This window comes from Sebastes fasciatus, chromosome 20 (assembly GCF_043250625.1).
Source record: "Sebastes fasciatus isolate fSebFas1 chromosome 20, fSebFas1.pri, whole genome shotgun sequence".
NCBI lineage: Eukaryota > Metazoa > Chordata > Actinopteri > Perciformes > Sebastidae > Sebastes > Sebastes fasciatus.
This window is the reverse complement of record NC_133814.1, coordinates 9754024-9771936: the sequence shown is the minus strand read 5'-3', so window position 1 is coordinate 9771936 and position 17913 is coordinate 9754024. Positions and strand designations below refer to the sequence as shown.

The 17913-nt window shown below is 38.7% G+C and overlaps 1 protein-coding gene across 1 annotated transcript; it reads left to right on the top strand.

The window, feature by feature from the left end:
• The first annotated feature begins 1680 nt into the window (after window positions 1-1680).
• Window positions 1681-4884, top strand: LOC141758736 (NADPH oxidase organizer 1-like). Its single transcript, XM_074620381.1, has 8 exons — window positions 1681-1837; window positions 1942-2022; window positions 2111-2183; window positions 2283-2466; window positions 2558-2766; window positions 2878-2985; window positions 3137-3254; window positions 3469-4884. The coding sequence occupies exons 1-8, from the start codon at window positions 1763-1765 to the stop codon at window positions 4160-4162; spliced, it is 1542 nt and encodes a 513-aa protein (XP_074476482.1). The 5' UTR covers window positions 1681-1762; the 3' UTR covers window positions 4163-4884.
• Window positions 4885-17913: the final 13029 nt, after the last annotated feature.

The following is a 17913-nucleotide window of genomic DNA, read 5'->3' as shown; positions in this document are numbered from 1 at the left end:
CAACACAATCAGAAGCACTGTACTCTTATCTGAGCACACATCATTTAATAGCAGACCAGTCTGCTGTACAAAGCCAGTTACAGGAAGATAGGAGGAAGAAGAAAGCTTTCAAGACTGACAGATTTATGTACATACCAGAACATTTGGAGGTGTTTTTTCTGCCTCCTGGAGTACATGATGTACAATAAAGCACTGCCAACTTCAAACTCATTAATTAAATATGTGAAGGCATACAGTTAGATTGGCCTCATTGGCTCTTTCTACACTGACCTGATGTGTTAATCGCAGGCTCTGCCATGCCTGTATATCTATCACAGTGATAATGTACTATACATGCATGCTTTCTTTACATACCGTACATTGTCAGTTCGTTCAAACTAATAAACTACAGGCCCAGCAATAAGTATTTATGTGATAACAATTATACAAGGTATTATACATATTATAGTATGTAAGATGATACTGTAGTTGATTTAAAGGATAGATTCACAATTATTCAAGTATTTGAATAACAATACTGACACTCCAATAAGTACATTAAAAGGGTTATTTGTTGCCGTGATTGTTCCTCCTGTCTACAGGTACAGTATATGCAGGTGGTGCAAAGTGTACAGTCCTTGTTCTGTGAAAAATGCATTCTAAAGTTCAACTAAAGATAATGTGACAATTCAGCAGTCGAAGTTAGAAAAATCAATTAGATATCTTCCAAAGTCTTAGTAGGAAAAGAGCATTTTTCTCCCCATCACTTACCTTGAAAATGCTTTAACAAGGAATTTTATTGTGGACAGAATGAACATGATAATACTTTTAATGTACATAAATGCATGTGATGCTGGATTAAGATAGACTTAAACAAAACTATGAACATATCCTTTAAGGATGAGAGTGAGATGGTAGGCCTAGCCATGCTGTTTGCAGGCACAGCAATGCTGTAGAAGTCCCTGCTAAATGATGAACAGGTGCTGCCCTCTACTGTTTGCCTGAAGAGTCTATATGGTGTAAGATCAAAGCACATGCTCAACAGTTTAATGTCTCGCAAACGTATCTTTATTTTTGCATCCCACTATACAGCCTGAAGGAGAACACGTGCACAGACTAGCCCTATTTCATAAACTTTTTTTTTTATCAAACTCCTCACCAGGGTTCATCAACATTGGATGAAATCAGACATAATAATTAATAATAACTTGTTCATGGTGCAGCTTAGTTTTGTTATATTTTCAGAAGTCGTAGGACCATACTATATACATACTATACTAAGGTTGATGCTGATTATTAGCCTATATAACCGTAACTCCCTAAAGGAGCAGATATGGTGGAAATGCAGCATATTTTCAACTGACGTAATACATCCATCCATCCATCCATTATCTGTAACACTTATCCTATTCAGGATCGCGAGGGGGCTGGAGCCGATCCTAGCTGACAATGGGCGAAGTGCAGCGTAAACCCTGGACAGGTCGCCAGCCTATCACAGGGCTGACACGTAGAGACATGACAGTCATGACAGGGCTTTTTCCAGCTCTACTACATTCTCCTCCATGATCTCTGACTGTCATGTAATTTTTTCTGGCATAAGATGTTGCTACACCTGTCTGACAAGCGTTTTCTCCAGCCCTAAAGGTTTTTTTTTTATCTCGACTCCGCCTCCGTTATGTGAAGGGTTTATAAACCGCAGCAGACACTCAGAGCAGCAGAGGCTGGACTGAAGGTCAATAGAGCAGCTATTCATCTCAAGAGCTGAGGCACAAACGAGCACACAATGGCCGGTGAACAATGCTTTGTAATCAGTGCCCGCATTATCGGAGACGTGCACAGGGACACACCAAAACTCAAGGTGAGTTAAGAACTCAGACGCTATTTATTTGAGGTGTTAAATATCTTTGCTGTATTTATGTGAAAGCTTCTGGTAGCTCATCCTTTATTTTTCTCTCTCCACAGATGTTCATGATATCAGTGTCATGGTCTGACGAGGCTGAAGTTATCGTCTACAGGTCCTTCAAGGATTTCAAGAAATTCCATGTAAGTCCCAAAACAAAACCTCTCACTTACTGTATTCAGTGTGCTGTTTATATTATAGGAATAATAATCAATATGTTTTTCTCAACAGAGGCAGCTGAAAAACAGATTCCCTCTCATGAACCCTTTCAGGAAAAATGACAGAGTGATCCCCAAATTTAGAGGTAAAATTATTTCAACTGTGTTACAAGGTGTATTTAAATGGTCTCTCTTCTCAGAAAATTTAGTATTAATCCTGAAACAATTTCCTCTCCTCTCTACAGGGGAAAGCAGGAGGAGCAGCCTCCAGCAGAAAGGAACCAAGCGATCCATCCAGCGCATGAAGTTCCTGGAGAGCTACTGTGACAAACTGTTGAAGTGCGACCAAATTGTGACTCAGAGCTCAGAGGTCACACAGTTCTTCATGCCCAAAGACCATGACCTGCAGCCAGACTTCACCAAGAACAGGTAGGTTGTCTTGTCAGTGTGTTAGTTCAAATTATATGAGAGGTTGATAGAAGTTCTTGATTATTAAATGACTGACTTCTCTCTCATACAGCATCATGATCATGCTGTCTGATGATCTGCCTGATGGCTCAGGTGGAGGAAGGGAGGATGTGACTCGCCAGCATGCGGGCAGCGTCACTCACCCGTTTGTCACCCAAACGTACCGCTGCGTGGCTGCTTACGAGACAAAGGATACCAAGAATCGTCCGTTTAAGGTCGCTGTGGATGAGAAGCTGGATGTCCTGATTAAAGACCCTGCAGGTCAGTGCTTTACCGTTCAGTACTTTGCAATTGCTTAGTGAAAATCAGCAAAAATCTTGAGCTTCATACTCATTTCTGTTATGCTGACAGTACGTTATATTTCCTCTCCAGGTTGGTGGTTGGTGGAGAGCGAGGATAAGGTTTTGGCTTGGTTTCCTGCTCCCTACCTGGAGTTGTGGGAAGGAGAGGAGGATGATGACGCTGAATTCCAGCTTGCAGGTGTGTGTTACTTGTAGCCCTTCATCAAAAAATATGTGCACTCTGTTTTTATAAGGACAACCTGTGTATTCATCCTTATTTTGCCACATGTCTCAAAAAAATTTTATCTGTACAGCAGTTGCTGAGCTTGTTGTCTTTTTGTGACATTTAGGTGCCCTGTACTGTGCCGTGAGAAGTTATTCGACTAAGAAGGAAGACGAGGTGTCTGTGCCCATTGGCTCTATAGTGGAGGTGCTGAGGAAGTCTGACAACGGCTGGTGGCTCATAAGGTATCCCAATCTTATCTGTCTGTACTGCAAACAATAGAGAATAGGAATAAGGAGCACATCAAAAGAGGCTGTGGTGAAGCGTTCATGTCATCACATGCAAACACATCACAAATGTACAAATACATTCCTAAACTTATTCTAGGGTTTTACCATACTTTGCAATTGTTGAACAAAGTTGTAATAAATACCCTATTCCTTGCAATCCTTTCTACAGATTCAATGGCAAGTTAGGTTACATCCCCTCCATGAACCTGCAACCATACAACAACCCACGAGCAGGCCTTTACAGCCTGCAGAGAAAGCTGCACAGCTCCACTCTGAACCTGGCAACCAGCAGGGAACCTCAGGCTTCTCGTCCATCCAGCATCAACAAAGAAAACAGCCCACAACAGGGTTCTGCAGGTCAGTCCAGAGTAGAACCCAGTGTGCCCGGGCGTCTCCACAAGGCCCGATCTCTGGATGTTCTTTCTGAGACCTGGTCGCAAACACAGATGGAGAGGGACGCCTCAACTACAGACGGCCGTGCACGCAGCATAAGCAACACAAGCAACACAAGCGAATCAAGCGACGCAAGCACCGAGATCAGCTTCTCCTCAAGCAGCGAATCGTCCCCAAGTTTAAGAGATGAAGAGCAGCGCGAGAGCCACACAGGCAGTCCTGCAGCCTCACCCCAGCCTAGTGTCAGCCCCGATCTCAGCCTCTCCGACCGCTTCAGCTCCAACGCTAGCTCTGACAGCTATGGATCTGTCGGCTCCAAAGGCAGCGAGACGGCCTCAATGGCTCCCAGGGTGCCACCCAGACCCAAAACCGAGGAGATCCTGACCCGCTGCACCACCATGACCCGCAAGGCAGCCCTGGCCACCAAGACCCGGCTTCAGATTCAGCCAGAGTCCATCCACAGCCGCTAGGGAATCAAAAGCCTTTAATTCATGAAGTATTCATGTAACATATTTAAACTGTTCAATCCCACAGGGTTAGTCAAATGTGTTTTGTGCATCAGTGTTCGTATCTCTATTTTAAATTCTTGTCACACCAAAGATTGAAGAGATAGCAACCCAGACAATGCTGAATACTATAAGATACCATAATAATAATAATAATAATAATGTAGCTTCAGTGAAGCGTCAGAAGGAGCAGGTACAAGAAAATGTATGTGATATTGTCATACAGTTGTAAACAAATATTTTATCTAGCTTTGAAGCCACTTAAAGGTAAATTTAAGTGGGTACTTGGAGTTGAAGAGTTAAGTATTTACACTGAACTGTATATTATATTTTATGTAACAGCATCAAAGAACACCTCAATGGAAAGACAGAAAGACGGTGTGAAGGCTTTTTGATTGACTGACAAAAGAATCCATTGAAATGTGACGGGCGTGGTAGACAAGCTGTCAGCACTGTCTGCTGACAGCTTGTTGAAAGGAGTGCAAGTTTCTTGTGAGAACTTATTTGATTCTTATTTAATCATTACCTTCCATTTCTGTTTTGTTACTAACTGTATGGATATTTATATTGTTGTCCCTTTATGTACAGTACAGTATGTGCTGCGTTATAACCTGTTCACAATGCAGCATCATAATGTGTAAGTTTAACATAAATATGTCAATAAAATCTAATTTACAATAAAGTAACAATGGCTGTTTAATGAATATAGAAGAGAAGAGTGGGTATGTATGTGGGTAACCATAATTTACAGATATCTCAAAATTAAATGTTTTTTTAAAAAATATCTGAATGCACTCTGCTGCAAAACAGCTACAGGTGACGCATTGTACATCTTTGGCCACAAATTGCATTAGGGTGATGATTTTTTCCTATTCATGGGGATAAATAGCCAAAAGTAATAATAATAACAATCTTTATTCATATTGTGTCTTTCTTAACAAGGTTTCAAGGTGCTGCACAAATTAATGCAACCAACTGTCAAGTAATAACACAACACAAGTATGTATGTTCAAACTACAGATAATGCAAGCAGCAATAAAATCCCACAAGAATGCATACAATAATAAAATACACTAACATGAAAATAAGCACCTAATAAAAGCTTTTAAAAAAGTAGGTTTTCAAAAGACATTTAAACACAGATACAGAGCTATATAACCTGAGATCTGAGAAGTTAAATATAAAAAACTTAAATCAATTCTAAAAGTAACTGCACTGTTTGAGGCCAGCTAGAATAGGACTAATATTTCTATATTTATAATAAATAATGTATATATCCATATTTCCTGGATCCGGTTCAAAGCTATGGAGACGCATTTTGTACCAGTCGTAAATAGTGCATAATGCTTTGGCTAAGACATGAGTATAATTATAGTGTGTTGCAAGGAGAACAACATGTAATTAAGGTACGTTCGGGTGACGAAACCAAACCACGAACATTATACAAATATGTGAAGGCATGAAGTTAGATTGACCTAATTGGCTCATGTTCAACGCTGATCTTATGTCTTGTCAATGGCAGTCTCTGACATGCCTGTATATCTATCACAGTGATAATGTACTGTATATGTATGATTTCTTTACATAAAGTACATTATCAGTTATTTCAAACTAACAAATTACAGTACAGGCCCAAGAATATGCATTTATATGATAAAAAAAGTATATAAAATATCATACATGTTATAGTGTGTATGATGATACTGTAGGAGATTTAAAAGACAAGGAAAACAATACTGACATGCCAATACAGTACTTGGTTCTCACAGGACAGTGACGCTACAAGCATATGATGATCTTTTAGAAAATGGTGCATTGCTGTAGATTAAACTACCCAAAAATATATTAAGCAGTTGAAAGTAGCACAACCATAAACATCTACAGCAGTAAAATGTCAGAAAATACCATTTTCCACACAGAAATTGCTACTGAAACACACATCTGCCATAACAACACATGCACATCTGACAAAGACATCAAAGACAGTCAGTTTGTTGTCTTCTTTTCTAAGGACAATGAACATTATGCATACAGATGAAAACTGCTGTATTGCTTGTGAGCTTGAAAGGCCGATATAATGACGATAGTTTGGAGCAGCAAAAAGTCGATAGCCGATCCCGACCTCGCTGAACACTCGCTCACTTGGGACGGTGGAGGGCGTGGGACAGAGATATTTCCTGGTCAGTACAGTAAGTCTTTGAAGTATCCCCTTATTTTTCTTCTACCACTCCAAAGGCCGGTTACTCTAGGAACTTCTGGGCCAGCTGTTTGGTCCTAGTCTTTACTGGTAATCTGTTTTCAGTCCAACATAAAATTTCTCCAAAATAAAATTAAAACAAGAGCTTGTATTGTAAATTCATGTAAAAGGAATAAAGTGCAATGTTCTTTTTGTGGAAAAAGTCCTCCACTCTGCTTTGTCTCATCCTGAAAAAGAGACACAGAAAGCCCATTAGAATAATGATAACAGTGGCACATTTTAAAATCGGTCTAATTTCCACAGCACTGTTGTGTTATGACATTAGGCTAATAATAATAATAATAATCCTTATCACTGTTTTTACTTAAGTAAAACTTAAAACTTAAAATGTTTTAGACATGGATTTATTTAATCACTGTAATAATATGCAGTTAAGATAAACACTAGTAAATGTACTTTTGCATCAGTGTGGAGAAAGAGAGAAATAATTGAAACTATTTACAGACTAACAGTCACAGACTGTAGAACAATATGTAACATTACTTTAAGCCATTTTCTCACTTATACATCGCCGTTAAAGTAAACTTAAAAAATTAAACGGCCGAATAACAACGTTAGATGACGCATGGTGTAACGCTACGTTACGTTACGTTACCATAACAGTGGTCCATAAAATACTTTTAACATGGTGGTGATAAAGAAACATTTTAAAAACAAAATTTAAATGACTCCTGCTAACAGAAACACGCCCGCGCTTTTGCAATCTTAATAGATCATACCCGGTGGGGAAAAAGTAAACAGGACTTACGGTGGTGTCTTGCTGCTGTCTTCTTCACGCAGCGCTCCGGGATGCCTTCTTGTCAGGTGCTCGTGCATTGCACTTGTACTGCTGTGGTACGCCATCTCCATTTTGCACAACTTACAGAGCACCGCATTGTTGGGTCTCTGATTAAAGTATTCCCACACCTTAGATGAACATGGGAGAGTTTTTTTTGACGCTTCTTGCTCTCTGGGGGAATCAGAATCCATGCTTGGATCGGTGGGAGCGCATTTTCATTACGTCATCCGATGCGTCGACGCACGTTACGTAAATCGACGTATTTACGTAATCGACTACGCCGACGAATCGCCCCAGCCTTATTCATCAGTGATAAAGTAGTGCCTTACCAGCAGTCAGTTGGGAAGGCCATGAATGGAGCCTCTTCTGGTGTTATCAGTCTTCATTTTTGTCACAACATAAGTATGTTTCATCAAGCATATGCGTACAGGACAATTTCTCACCCGGGGGCCCCGATAGCTCAGTTGGTAGAGCGGGCAAGCAGTAACTTAATACAGCTTTTTTACGGGAATGTTGCCACACACATCCAGTTCATAATACTGCAAATATATAAATATTGCAATAATTTCATCGGTTGTCCACAGGCTCAATCATCATTGTGTTACCTCCTTCGGAGGTGGATAGCAAAAGTGGCCCTCAAATGATCAGATACAGCCCATAGTTGTTCTAGTCTTGTACTTACGGTAAGCCAAATTATAACGAACATCCTTGCTAACATTAGTTAAACAGACACAGCATGCTTTCTGCAGGGCAGCAGTTATCTTTACTCTAATGCATTAATAATACCATACTATAACAAACAACCTTATCATGCTCATAATTTATGAATAAAGCTTATACTTAAAGTTAACTTTCATTTGTAATATAATTAACTCAGGTATACATTACCTTGACTTTGTGTATGGAGCCTCCATGCAAAATGGTGATGTATGTGTGTATTTGTGACCGACGAAGGCTGTAGCCATCGGCCACTTTCGGAGCCCAGTTCGGCCGACGGCGATAGTTTGTAAAATGGCCGATTTGACTCGGTTCGACCTCTAGAACACATTGTAATAGGGGTGGGCGGATTGATCCCCAAAGTATTGATACTACCAATAGAAAGTCAAATCAATAGGATTGATGAAAAAAAAATGTCTTTGCTGCTGTTGTGATCACCTCTTTAGAGTAGTAAAATAAAAAGAAATGCCCCATGTTTGACAAATGATTTAGTGGTAGGCTAAATAAAGAATATTCAGAAGTAGCCCATTAATAATGCATTCACCTTATAAATCATGACATATTTCTCTTACAAAATAATACATTAGCTGCTGTTAACATTAAAAAGTATCAATATCCATATTGATATCAGTGACCCTGGTAGCCTATTACTTGGTATCGGATCGACACCAAATTTTGAGCTATCGCCCACCCCTACATGGTAAAGATCACTAATTCTACCGGTTGGCCGCCAACCCAATGGTGACAACAAGACTCCAGGAAGTTACTGTCCAGCGCATAATCTTTTGTAAAGCCACAGGTGTTCCTTTATGGGTTCTGAGAAATTCTATACTTCTTAAGATAAATAAGCTATTTAAAACCCCCTTGGATTAGCTGGAAAATGCGTAATCACAAACAGCACACACTAAGCAGGAGTTGTTTTTTTTGGACTTACATGACATTTCTTGAAATCCTGGAAGGACCTGTAGACGATCACTTCAGTCTCATCAGACAAAAACACAGATATCATGAACATCTGTGGAGATGGAAAAGGTTATTTGTCACTATGATTGAATTTGTTCCACCTGTCTATATGTTGTGCCCTTTAACAGGGGTAATTATAGTAACGGAGAGGGCTGAAGAACCCAACACACATCTCTTGCCTTCACCCATTTTATAGAGCGCTACAGGAATGAGTTCTAAAACCTGGAAATGAGTTAGCATTTTAGCACTTCCGGTTTCCTCGTCTGGAAGTCAAAGGGGTTTTAGTTAGGTGCCTAAAATAAGGTCTGTGGTTAACAGGCTCAGGAGATTTTAACGTTTTGTTCTACGACATAAAATACATAAATAAATACCCCACTCGTGAATTTTGAAGCCTTCATGCATTTTTAAAAAGGCAGTTGCTCACAAGTGGCTAAATGAGACTACTAAACGTCATTTACGCCGACTCGCCATTTCAGGATCGTTCAGTATAAATAATAGCGTTCATGCAACCGTGGTGTTGTTCGTCTATAGCCTGACGTTAGCTTCTTACTTCTGGTGATTGCATTCACACTACAATAATCATAAAAGTGGTGTTCATTTGTGGAGATTATCTTGCTGAACACAACGTGTAAGTATCATAAATGTGTGTGTGCCACAGAGCTTATTTTCTGCAATAATCCAAAACCCAAAGGAAAAATCCCTTTGGCTTTTTGTCGAGGGAACCAGGGCGATGCTAACTTCCTGGTTGGCCTACAAAAATACTTCATACCTGGAGCGCTCTATTGAGTCACATTTTAAAGGGACTATTTGTAAGAATCAGAAATGCTTTTTAACAGCGACACCTGTGGCCGTTGAGTCAACGAAAGTCAGCATCGGGCTCGCGCTTGTGCTCGCTCTAAATAGACATGAACCAGCACCGCTCAAAACAGAGAGGCGACACACGTCAGCTAAAACCACAATATCACTCTATATTTCAGCTGCTTGGCAGTAATGTTAGCTGACCAGACGAAGGTCTCTCCATGAATCACTGCGGATCCTAGTGTTGGCTTTTCCTGCTTCAGCCTCCCGGCCGCAGTCGCAGGGAGACACCGGCACTCGACCGCGGCCAACACTGTTTTGCAAGACGGGCTTTACGGTTTTGGTGCTTCTGTGTAGTTTGTGTTGGAGTCTGAGTCTGAACAGCGTAGCCACACGCGAGCGTGTATGGGACACCGACCCAGATTTATATGTGTAAGAAGTTACAAACAGTCCCTTTAAGTCACATTTTCAACAATGTAAACAAAACCCACACATTTTATCGCTAAATAATCTCTTTTAATTGTCCCTAAATCATTAAAATTATCTTTTTGTACCATTCTCTAAATTATCTAAACTCTACTACAGCATGAACTCTTCTTGTGAAATACATATTTTGACTTTTTGGCTCACTTGACACATGAACAGACTTCTATCAGTGATAAAGTGAACAACTGCATAATATATACACATATATATGAAGCTAACGGTTAGCCTAGCTTAAATGCCAACCGTTCAAACTTTCAAACAATATATACGAGTACAAAATGTGCACTTTTCTCTAATAATGAACAACAATGAAGTATTAAAAAGTCTTCACAACATATGTTTGCAAATGTATAGTGCTTTGAGGACGGTAGTTACCTTAAACAGGAGTATAAAAGAGGGAGAGGATGAAGAGCCGTCACTCCTCTCTGGAGGAAGAGGAGCCACGCGGTCCCCCTACTGGAGCTTCGAGGCATTACCAACAGATCAACGCACAATCAATCAACACAGACCATGATCTATATCTCACCTATCCGCAATCCTCTTTTTGTATCACTGCATAGTCTTAACAGTGACCAGTACTAATACACACTAATACATCCAAACATTGAATTACCTGTTCTGAGTAATAATTGAGATCCATACCATTATTGACACACAGTACACCTGAACTGAATGGACTGTAATGCTGTGCAATATGCTGCCTTCCACTGTGTAATAGTCTGAAATATATTAATTATTTATTTTTTTAAATATTTTTGAGAGTTACAAGTTCTTTTAACATGGTCATGGAGCATATATACTGTATATTTGTATTCTGGGGTATCGTTCCTATGCAGAGGGTAGTTTAGTTCATTTATTGACTACACTGAGGGTGTTTTATATTTTAATAATTTATTTATTTATTGTGTTGAGTTGAATGTGCTACTTATTTTGTACTGTAATTACCTTGTGCCTTTTCTACCTTTTTTCTTTTCTTAAAGCTGACTCGGGGTAAACTGCTCAGAATTCCAATGTACTAAGGTGCAAATGGCAAATAAAACTCTTGAATCTTGAATCTTGACAAGAAAGCAAGAAGCTTTTCTCATAATTAAATGTTAATTTAATTATGCAGTCTAAAGTAGACACACCAAGTAGACATCTTCCAAAGTTATACTGTCTTTTTTTTGTATAAAAAGAGCACTTTTCTCCCCCATCACCTACCTTTATAAAGGAATACTTCACCCACAAAATGACCATTTGTATATCAATTACTGATACTGATCAATTAGGCTACTCACCCCATGTTACCTTGAATTCTTGAAGAAACTTTGTTTTTCTAGCATACCTCCATGGTGAGCGGGGAATCAAAAAAACAGAAAAATCTGGGTATAGTGAAGTAAGTCCTGAAAATAGTAATAATTGAGAAGAAAGCAGGTAGCTTTTCTCATAATTAAATGTTTTACTCTGTTAATTGATTATTTTTGTCTGTCACATACAGGTGGTGCAAAGTGTACAGTCCTTGTTCTGTGAAAAATGCATTCTAAAGTTCAACTAAAGATAATTTGACACTTGTCCAAATTAGACAAACCAAGTAGACATCTTCCAAAGTTACTGTCTTTTTTTGTATAAAATGAGCACTTTTCTCCAGCATCACCTACCTTTATAAAGGAATACTTCACCCACAAAATAAGATAAGATAAGATAAGATAAGCTATTCCTTTATTAGTCCAGCAGTGGGGAAATTTGCAGTTTACAGCAGCAAAGGGGATAGTGCTGAAAAGGATGGAAAGGATGCATCAGCTAATACAGTAAAAAAAAATAGGAGCAGTATATACAGTATTGACAATAAACAGAAAAATTGCACAAGTGGTAAATGATATTGCACAGTGAGAATGAATGAAATTCCACCTGAAAATATCAGGTTATTGTCAGTGAGAGCAGTGGGACTGCACTGGGAGCAGTGCTGGTTGTGGAGTCTGACAGCTGCAGGAAGGAAGGACCTGCAATAGCGCTCCTTCACACACTTTGGGTGGAGCAGCCTGTCGCTGAAGGAGCTCTCCAGTGCTGAGATGGTGTCCTGCATGGGGTGGGAGTCATTCTCCATCATGGATGACAGCTTAGCCATCATCCTCCTCTCTCCCACCACCTCCACTGTGTCAAGGGGCATCCCAGGACAGAGATGGCCTTCCTGATCACTCTGTCACTTTAAATGATCATTTGTATATTAATTAGGCTACTCACCCCGTGTTACTTTGAATTCTTGAAGAAACTTTGTTTTTCTCGCTTACCTCCACGGTGAACGGGGTGAATCAAAAAACATAAAAGTCTGGGTAAGTAAAGGCCCCCATTTACTTCAGGCCGCAGCTACATTTTGCCTAAACTTAGGACCAATAGGCTCAGAAATTCTTTTGTTCCGACTGCTATTGGTTTCCTAAACAATGCCCTGTAATGTTGTAAGCTTTTGTATTTATTGACTTTAATAGGCTATTTATTGTCCATCCATCCATCCATCTTCAACCGCTTATCCGGGATCGGGTCGCGGGGGCAACAGCTCCAGCAGGGGACCCCAAACTTCCCTTTCCCGGGCCACATGAACCAGCTCTGACTGGGGGATCCCGAGGCGTTCCCAGGCCAGAGTAGAGATATAATCTCTCCACCTAGTCCTGGGTCTTCCCTGTGGTCTCCTCCCAGCTGTTCGTGCCTGGAACACCTCCCAAGGGAGGCGCCCAGGAGGCATCCGTGCTAGATGCCCGAACCACCTCAACTGGCTCCTTTCGACGCAAAGGAGCAAGGACTCTACTCCGAGTCCCTCACGGATGACTGAGCTTCTTACCCTATCTCTAAGGGAGACGCCAGCCACCCTCCTGAGGAAACCCATTTCGGCCGCTTGCACCCGATATTATTGACCATCTTTAGTAAATGCTACTGTAAACATGTCCCTCACATCCAAAGCAGTATTTAGCTACTATTTGTGAAATAACTTAAGGCCATAGGATTTTTTTCACATTTTGTCATGTCAGAGTATGAAAAACACAACAATAAGATGAATGATGGCTGAATTCCATTTAGCTACTTCAGTGTCAGAGTCCTGGTATTGTTCCTGCTGGCTCAATGTCACACTGCCATGACTTACAGGGACACTTGAATAGAACAGAGCTATCGTTGATGTTATTTTAACACATGTGCTTTTCCTACACTGACAACAATCTATAACCTATAAGTAATTTTTCAGATTAATTTCTCCAATCTTTTTTTTTTTTTTCCATTAAGAATCAAAATACACCCAACTTGCAGAATGTTAAAATGTCATCCAACGTGAGGCAGATTAATTGTGGGAACATTTTTTCCAACAGTGGCTCTTAAACACCCATCTGAATGGATTATTTCCATTTGAAATCTGAGCACTGACTCCTGAATTACTTTCTGTGGAAATTCCTGTGCTTATGTGTGCTTCACTTCCCATCAGATATTGTTTCACAATAAAAAAAAGATTTGCACCAAAAATAAACCGGAGGGAAGTTTCTGCACTCATCAATAGTGATGGAAATAACAAAGTGATCTGTGTGGAACACAGTGTCTGTACATTCTTCAACATGCTGACTGGCCTAAAAGTCCATCTCGTGCCACTTCCTGAAGGTTTCCTGTAACTGTCTGACACACACTCGCACACATACAGACGTATAAAGTCATTGTATCCGTAAAACTGGTTTGGTGATTGGAAAAACGCCTGGCTAACAGAACAGAACAAACAGAACATAATAAAATGTAGTTGCATAAACTAGTCTGACTAGATTTTCATTAATGTCAAAGCGTATGTGCTAAGTGGCACGTCTGCACATGCAGAGTACAGTAGATGTATTAAAATGATACTAGGTCAATTTTTTTTCACACTTAGACTTCCTGCTTTATCATTTCTCTGTTCCTCTGTTTAGATTATTGTAATGCCTTTTTAATGATGTTTTTCTTTTATCAATAGATGTTTTTTTCTAATTGTTGTCCTAAAAAGGGACGAATCAAGTACAGTGAGGGGTTATGGGGTGTTTGAATTCAGGATAATTGTAATTATTAAGAAATTGAGAGATTTGCAATATGAATAAATATTAAAGAGGACCTGCTATCCTTTTTTTTCAGGTGCATAGTTATATATTGGGTTTCTACTAGAACATATTTACATGTTTTAGTGTTCAAAAAACGCTTGACTTTTCTCATACCGGCTGTGTGCAGCACCTCTTTTCACCGTCTGTCTGAAACGCTCTGTTTGAGCTCCGCCCCCCCGTAACTTTTCAGACCTTTTACACGCACAAAATATTATACAACACACTAAAGGAACAGGGGAAAGCAGAAAAGCACAATAGGTAACTAACGAAGAAAAAGTCAAGTCCAGAAATTGACACACCTTTGGCATCAATTGGAAAATCACTGAACAATAACATCAACGTTTTTTAATAGCCAGCAATGTTATGTTTAATTGCTTTTTTTAAACTTTGAAACTGAGAGGTCAAACACATAGAGTCATTGCATCCATTAAACTGGTTTGGTGAATGGAAAAAACGTGTTGTCAGTCAAACAAGAGCGCATCTTTTCTCATCAGCAGCATGCCATGCTTATTATTCACCTCCTTTGTCTTTCTCTCTAAACACAATAAATGTGGTCTTTGTGACATGACTGTCCCTCCTAATGTAAATAGAGGCGTTACCATGATTTTTGTCAGGAAAAATGCCCCAGGTGTATTTCCTTTTACTGTGTGGCAAATTAATGATGATAAAAAAAATCATATTTATTGTCATATTAATTTTTTTCTTGGCCTATTTTATTGAGCAAACAGAATATAATAAAATGTAGTTGCATAAGCTAGTCTGACTAAATCTTCATTAATGTCAAAATGTACGTGCTAAGTGGCACGTCTGCACATGCAGAGTACAGTGCATGTATCAAATTGATAATAGGTCAATTTTTTTCACACTTCCTTCTTTATCATTTCTCTATTCCTCTGTTTTAATTATTGTAATGACTTTTTAATGATGGTTTTCTTTTATCAATAGATGGTTTATCTAATTGTTTGTCCTAATAAGGGACGAATCAAGTAGCAAGTGAGGGGTTTTAGGGTGTTTGGTTTAAGGATAATTGTAATTATTAAGCATTTTTGGAGATTTTCCATATGAATAAATATTAAAGAGGAACTACTATGCCTTTTTTTCAGGTGCATACTTATATTTTGGGTTTCTACTAGAACATATTTACATATTTTAATGTTCAAAAAACACTTGACTTTTCTCATACCGGCTGTGAGTGCAGTAGATGTATCAAAAAGATACTAGGTCAAATTTTTTTTACACAGACTTCCTGCTTTATCATTTAAAAATACACAATATGATGTAATTGAAATGTTCAGCAGGTTGGGTTTTTCTTTGTGAAGCTGTGACATGGAGAGAACAGGAAATGCCTCAGGTATTCTTTACAGTATGTCATCAGTGTGTGATCATCAATCAAGTGATGACATTAAGTAGAAAATACCCACGGCGTGTCTTGTTCTTTTCCTGTAAAGAAAATGTATACAATGAAGAAAACAATAGGGTCCAACTGCCAAAGACTCGTCACTCATACCAGTTGGCCGCTCCCAGTCACTGGAACGAGGTGTAAAAGATGCTATCACTCCACACCCTCATTCTGTTATGCTCCTTTAATAACTCAATACAATAGCGACAGTCTCGGATCACTGCACCTGCTTCTCAATTTGCCTCTCTGGAACACAACACATATATTTACCTCTTGTTATATATATTGTTATGTTTATAACTTTGTCTAATGTTGTTTTATTGGGCTAGTAGTCTTTATGTTCTATGTTCTCATGTCTTGTATCAACTTTCTCAATTGATTAATCTGGTTAAATAAAGGTAAGTAAATAAATATATTTTGCACTATGACAATACATTTTATTATTCTTTAAGCATCTCTTCAATAAAGTCTCTCCTGATTGAACACTAAGTTTGGATGTGCTTTTAAACTCAGACCTGACTTTCAGCAGACAAGTGACAGATTGTAAAATCAAGCTCTCTGCAGTTTAGGAATATCTCAAAGATAAGATCATTTCCTCTTCAAAGATGCCTTAACACTATTAAAGTCCCTAGTTTTGTCTCATCTGCATTATTACAACAGATTATACTCATGTCTTAGCATGCACCATTTACAACTGCAACAAAATGCATCTCCACAACTTTGAACCAGATCCCGGGACTAATGTGTTTAGGTTTATATTTATATTTATATCAATATACATTTATTTATATTTATATTTATATTTATATTTATATCAATATACATTTATTTATTTATATTTATATTTTTATTTATATTTATATTTATATTTATATTTATATTTATATTTATATTTATATTTACATTTATATTTATATAGACACTGTGTTTTTAAATTTTAAATTTGTATTCTTTCTAACAAACCCATTCATGATCTTGCTCCGTCTTACATTATTGACCTCTTGACCCCCAAGCTCATCAGGGCCACAAGACTAATATAGTTCTGTCATATTTTCAGAAGTCGTAGGACCATAGCCTACTTAATGAGTTGCTCACTTACAATAAATTACTTCATGCTGATTATTTCCGCGGTGGAATAATTACATTCACTTGCAGCAATGAATTTGCATCTCATAAGAGTTTCAAACACAGACCGAGGGCCTGCCTAATGAACCGTACCGCAAATAACTCAACAGTGTCCCACAGAGCAACATGTGCAGACACGAACAAACACTCCCACACATCATCACACTTCTTTCCCATGTGATTTCATTTCATGCATCAGGACTTTTTGCATTTTGTACATGCAGGCTGTTTTTCCACCATGTTCTGTTGTCATTTTGTCAAACAGTTAATTTGAATCTTCCCACCTTGACTTCTGTCATTGATTCACTTGTCTGTTCTTTGATCAACGAGCATTTGTTACCATTATCTTCTACTGCCTTTGCAATGTGCTCCTATGTTTTATCTCAGAGTTCAAGATGTTTGTATTTGGAAAGATCCCCAGGTAATGAGTTGTGTTTTCTGAGGCATTGAAGCCGAGCTCAAAACCACGGCAACGTTAAAGAAGCACAGAGTACAGAGTACTTCTGCAGGGGGAGTAAACTCTTGTGGCCTGCAGGAGCCTGCAGGGGGCAGTCTTCTTCTCCATATTATGTGTGATTCAATGTGAGTTTCATGTTAAAAATGTCATAATTATTGCCTAGCTTTTGCCCCTCTGTTTTGATTATTGTAATGCATTGTTAATGATGGTTGTTCCTCCTAATAAGAGACGAATCAAGTACCAAACAATGGGTATTAGAGTGTTCGATTTAAGGATAATTGTAATTATTAAGCAATAAAAGCACACTTCCTGCTTTATCATTTCTCTGTTCCTCTGTTTTAATTATTGTAATGCCTTTTTAATGATGGTTTTCTTTTATCAATAGATGGTTTCTCTACTTGTTTGTCCTAATAAGGGACGAATCAAGTAGCAAGTGAGGGGTTTTAGGATGTTTGATTTAAGGATAATTGTAATTATTAAGCATTTTTGGAGATTTTCCATATGAATACATATTAAAGAGGACCTACTATGCCTTTTTTCAGGTGCATACTTATATTTTGGGTTTCTACTAGAACATATTAACATGTTTTAATGTTCAAAAAACGCTTTATTTTTCTCATACCAGCTGTGTTGCAGCAGCTCTTTTTACGGTCTGTCTG

What these genes read in the sequence shown, in the direction of transcription:
- LOC141758736 (XM_074620381.1), top strand. Translation starts at nt 1,763, where the DNA reads ATGGCCGGTGAACAATGCTTTGTAATCAGTGCCCGCATTATCGGAGAC. An exon ending in CCAGACTTCACCAAGAACAG is followed by an intron (nt 2,467 to 2,557) that starts GTAGGTTGTCTT and finishes TCTCTCATACAG; the next exon opens with CATCATGATCATGCTGTCTG. An exon ending in AACGGCTGGTGGCTCATAAG is followed by an intron (nt 3,255 to 3,468) that starts GTATCCCAATCT and finishes TCCTTTCTACAG; the next exon opens with ATTCAATGGCAAGTTAGGTT.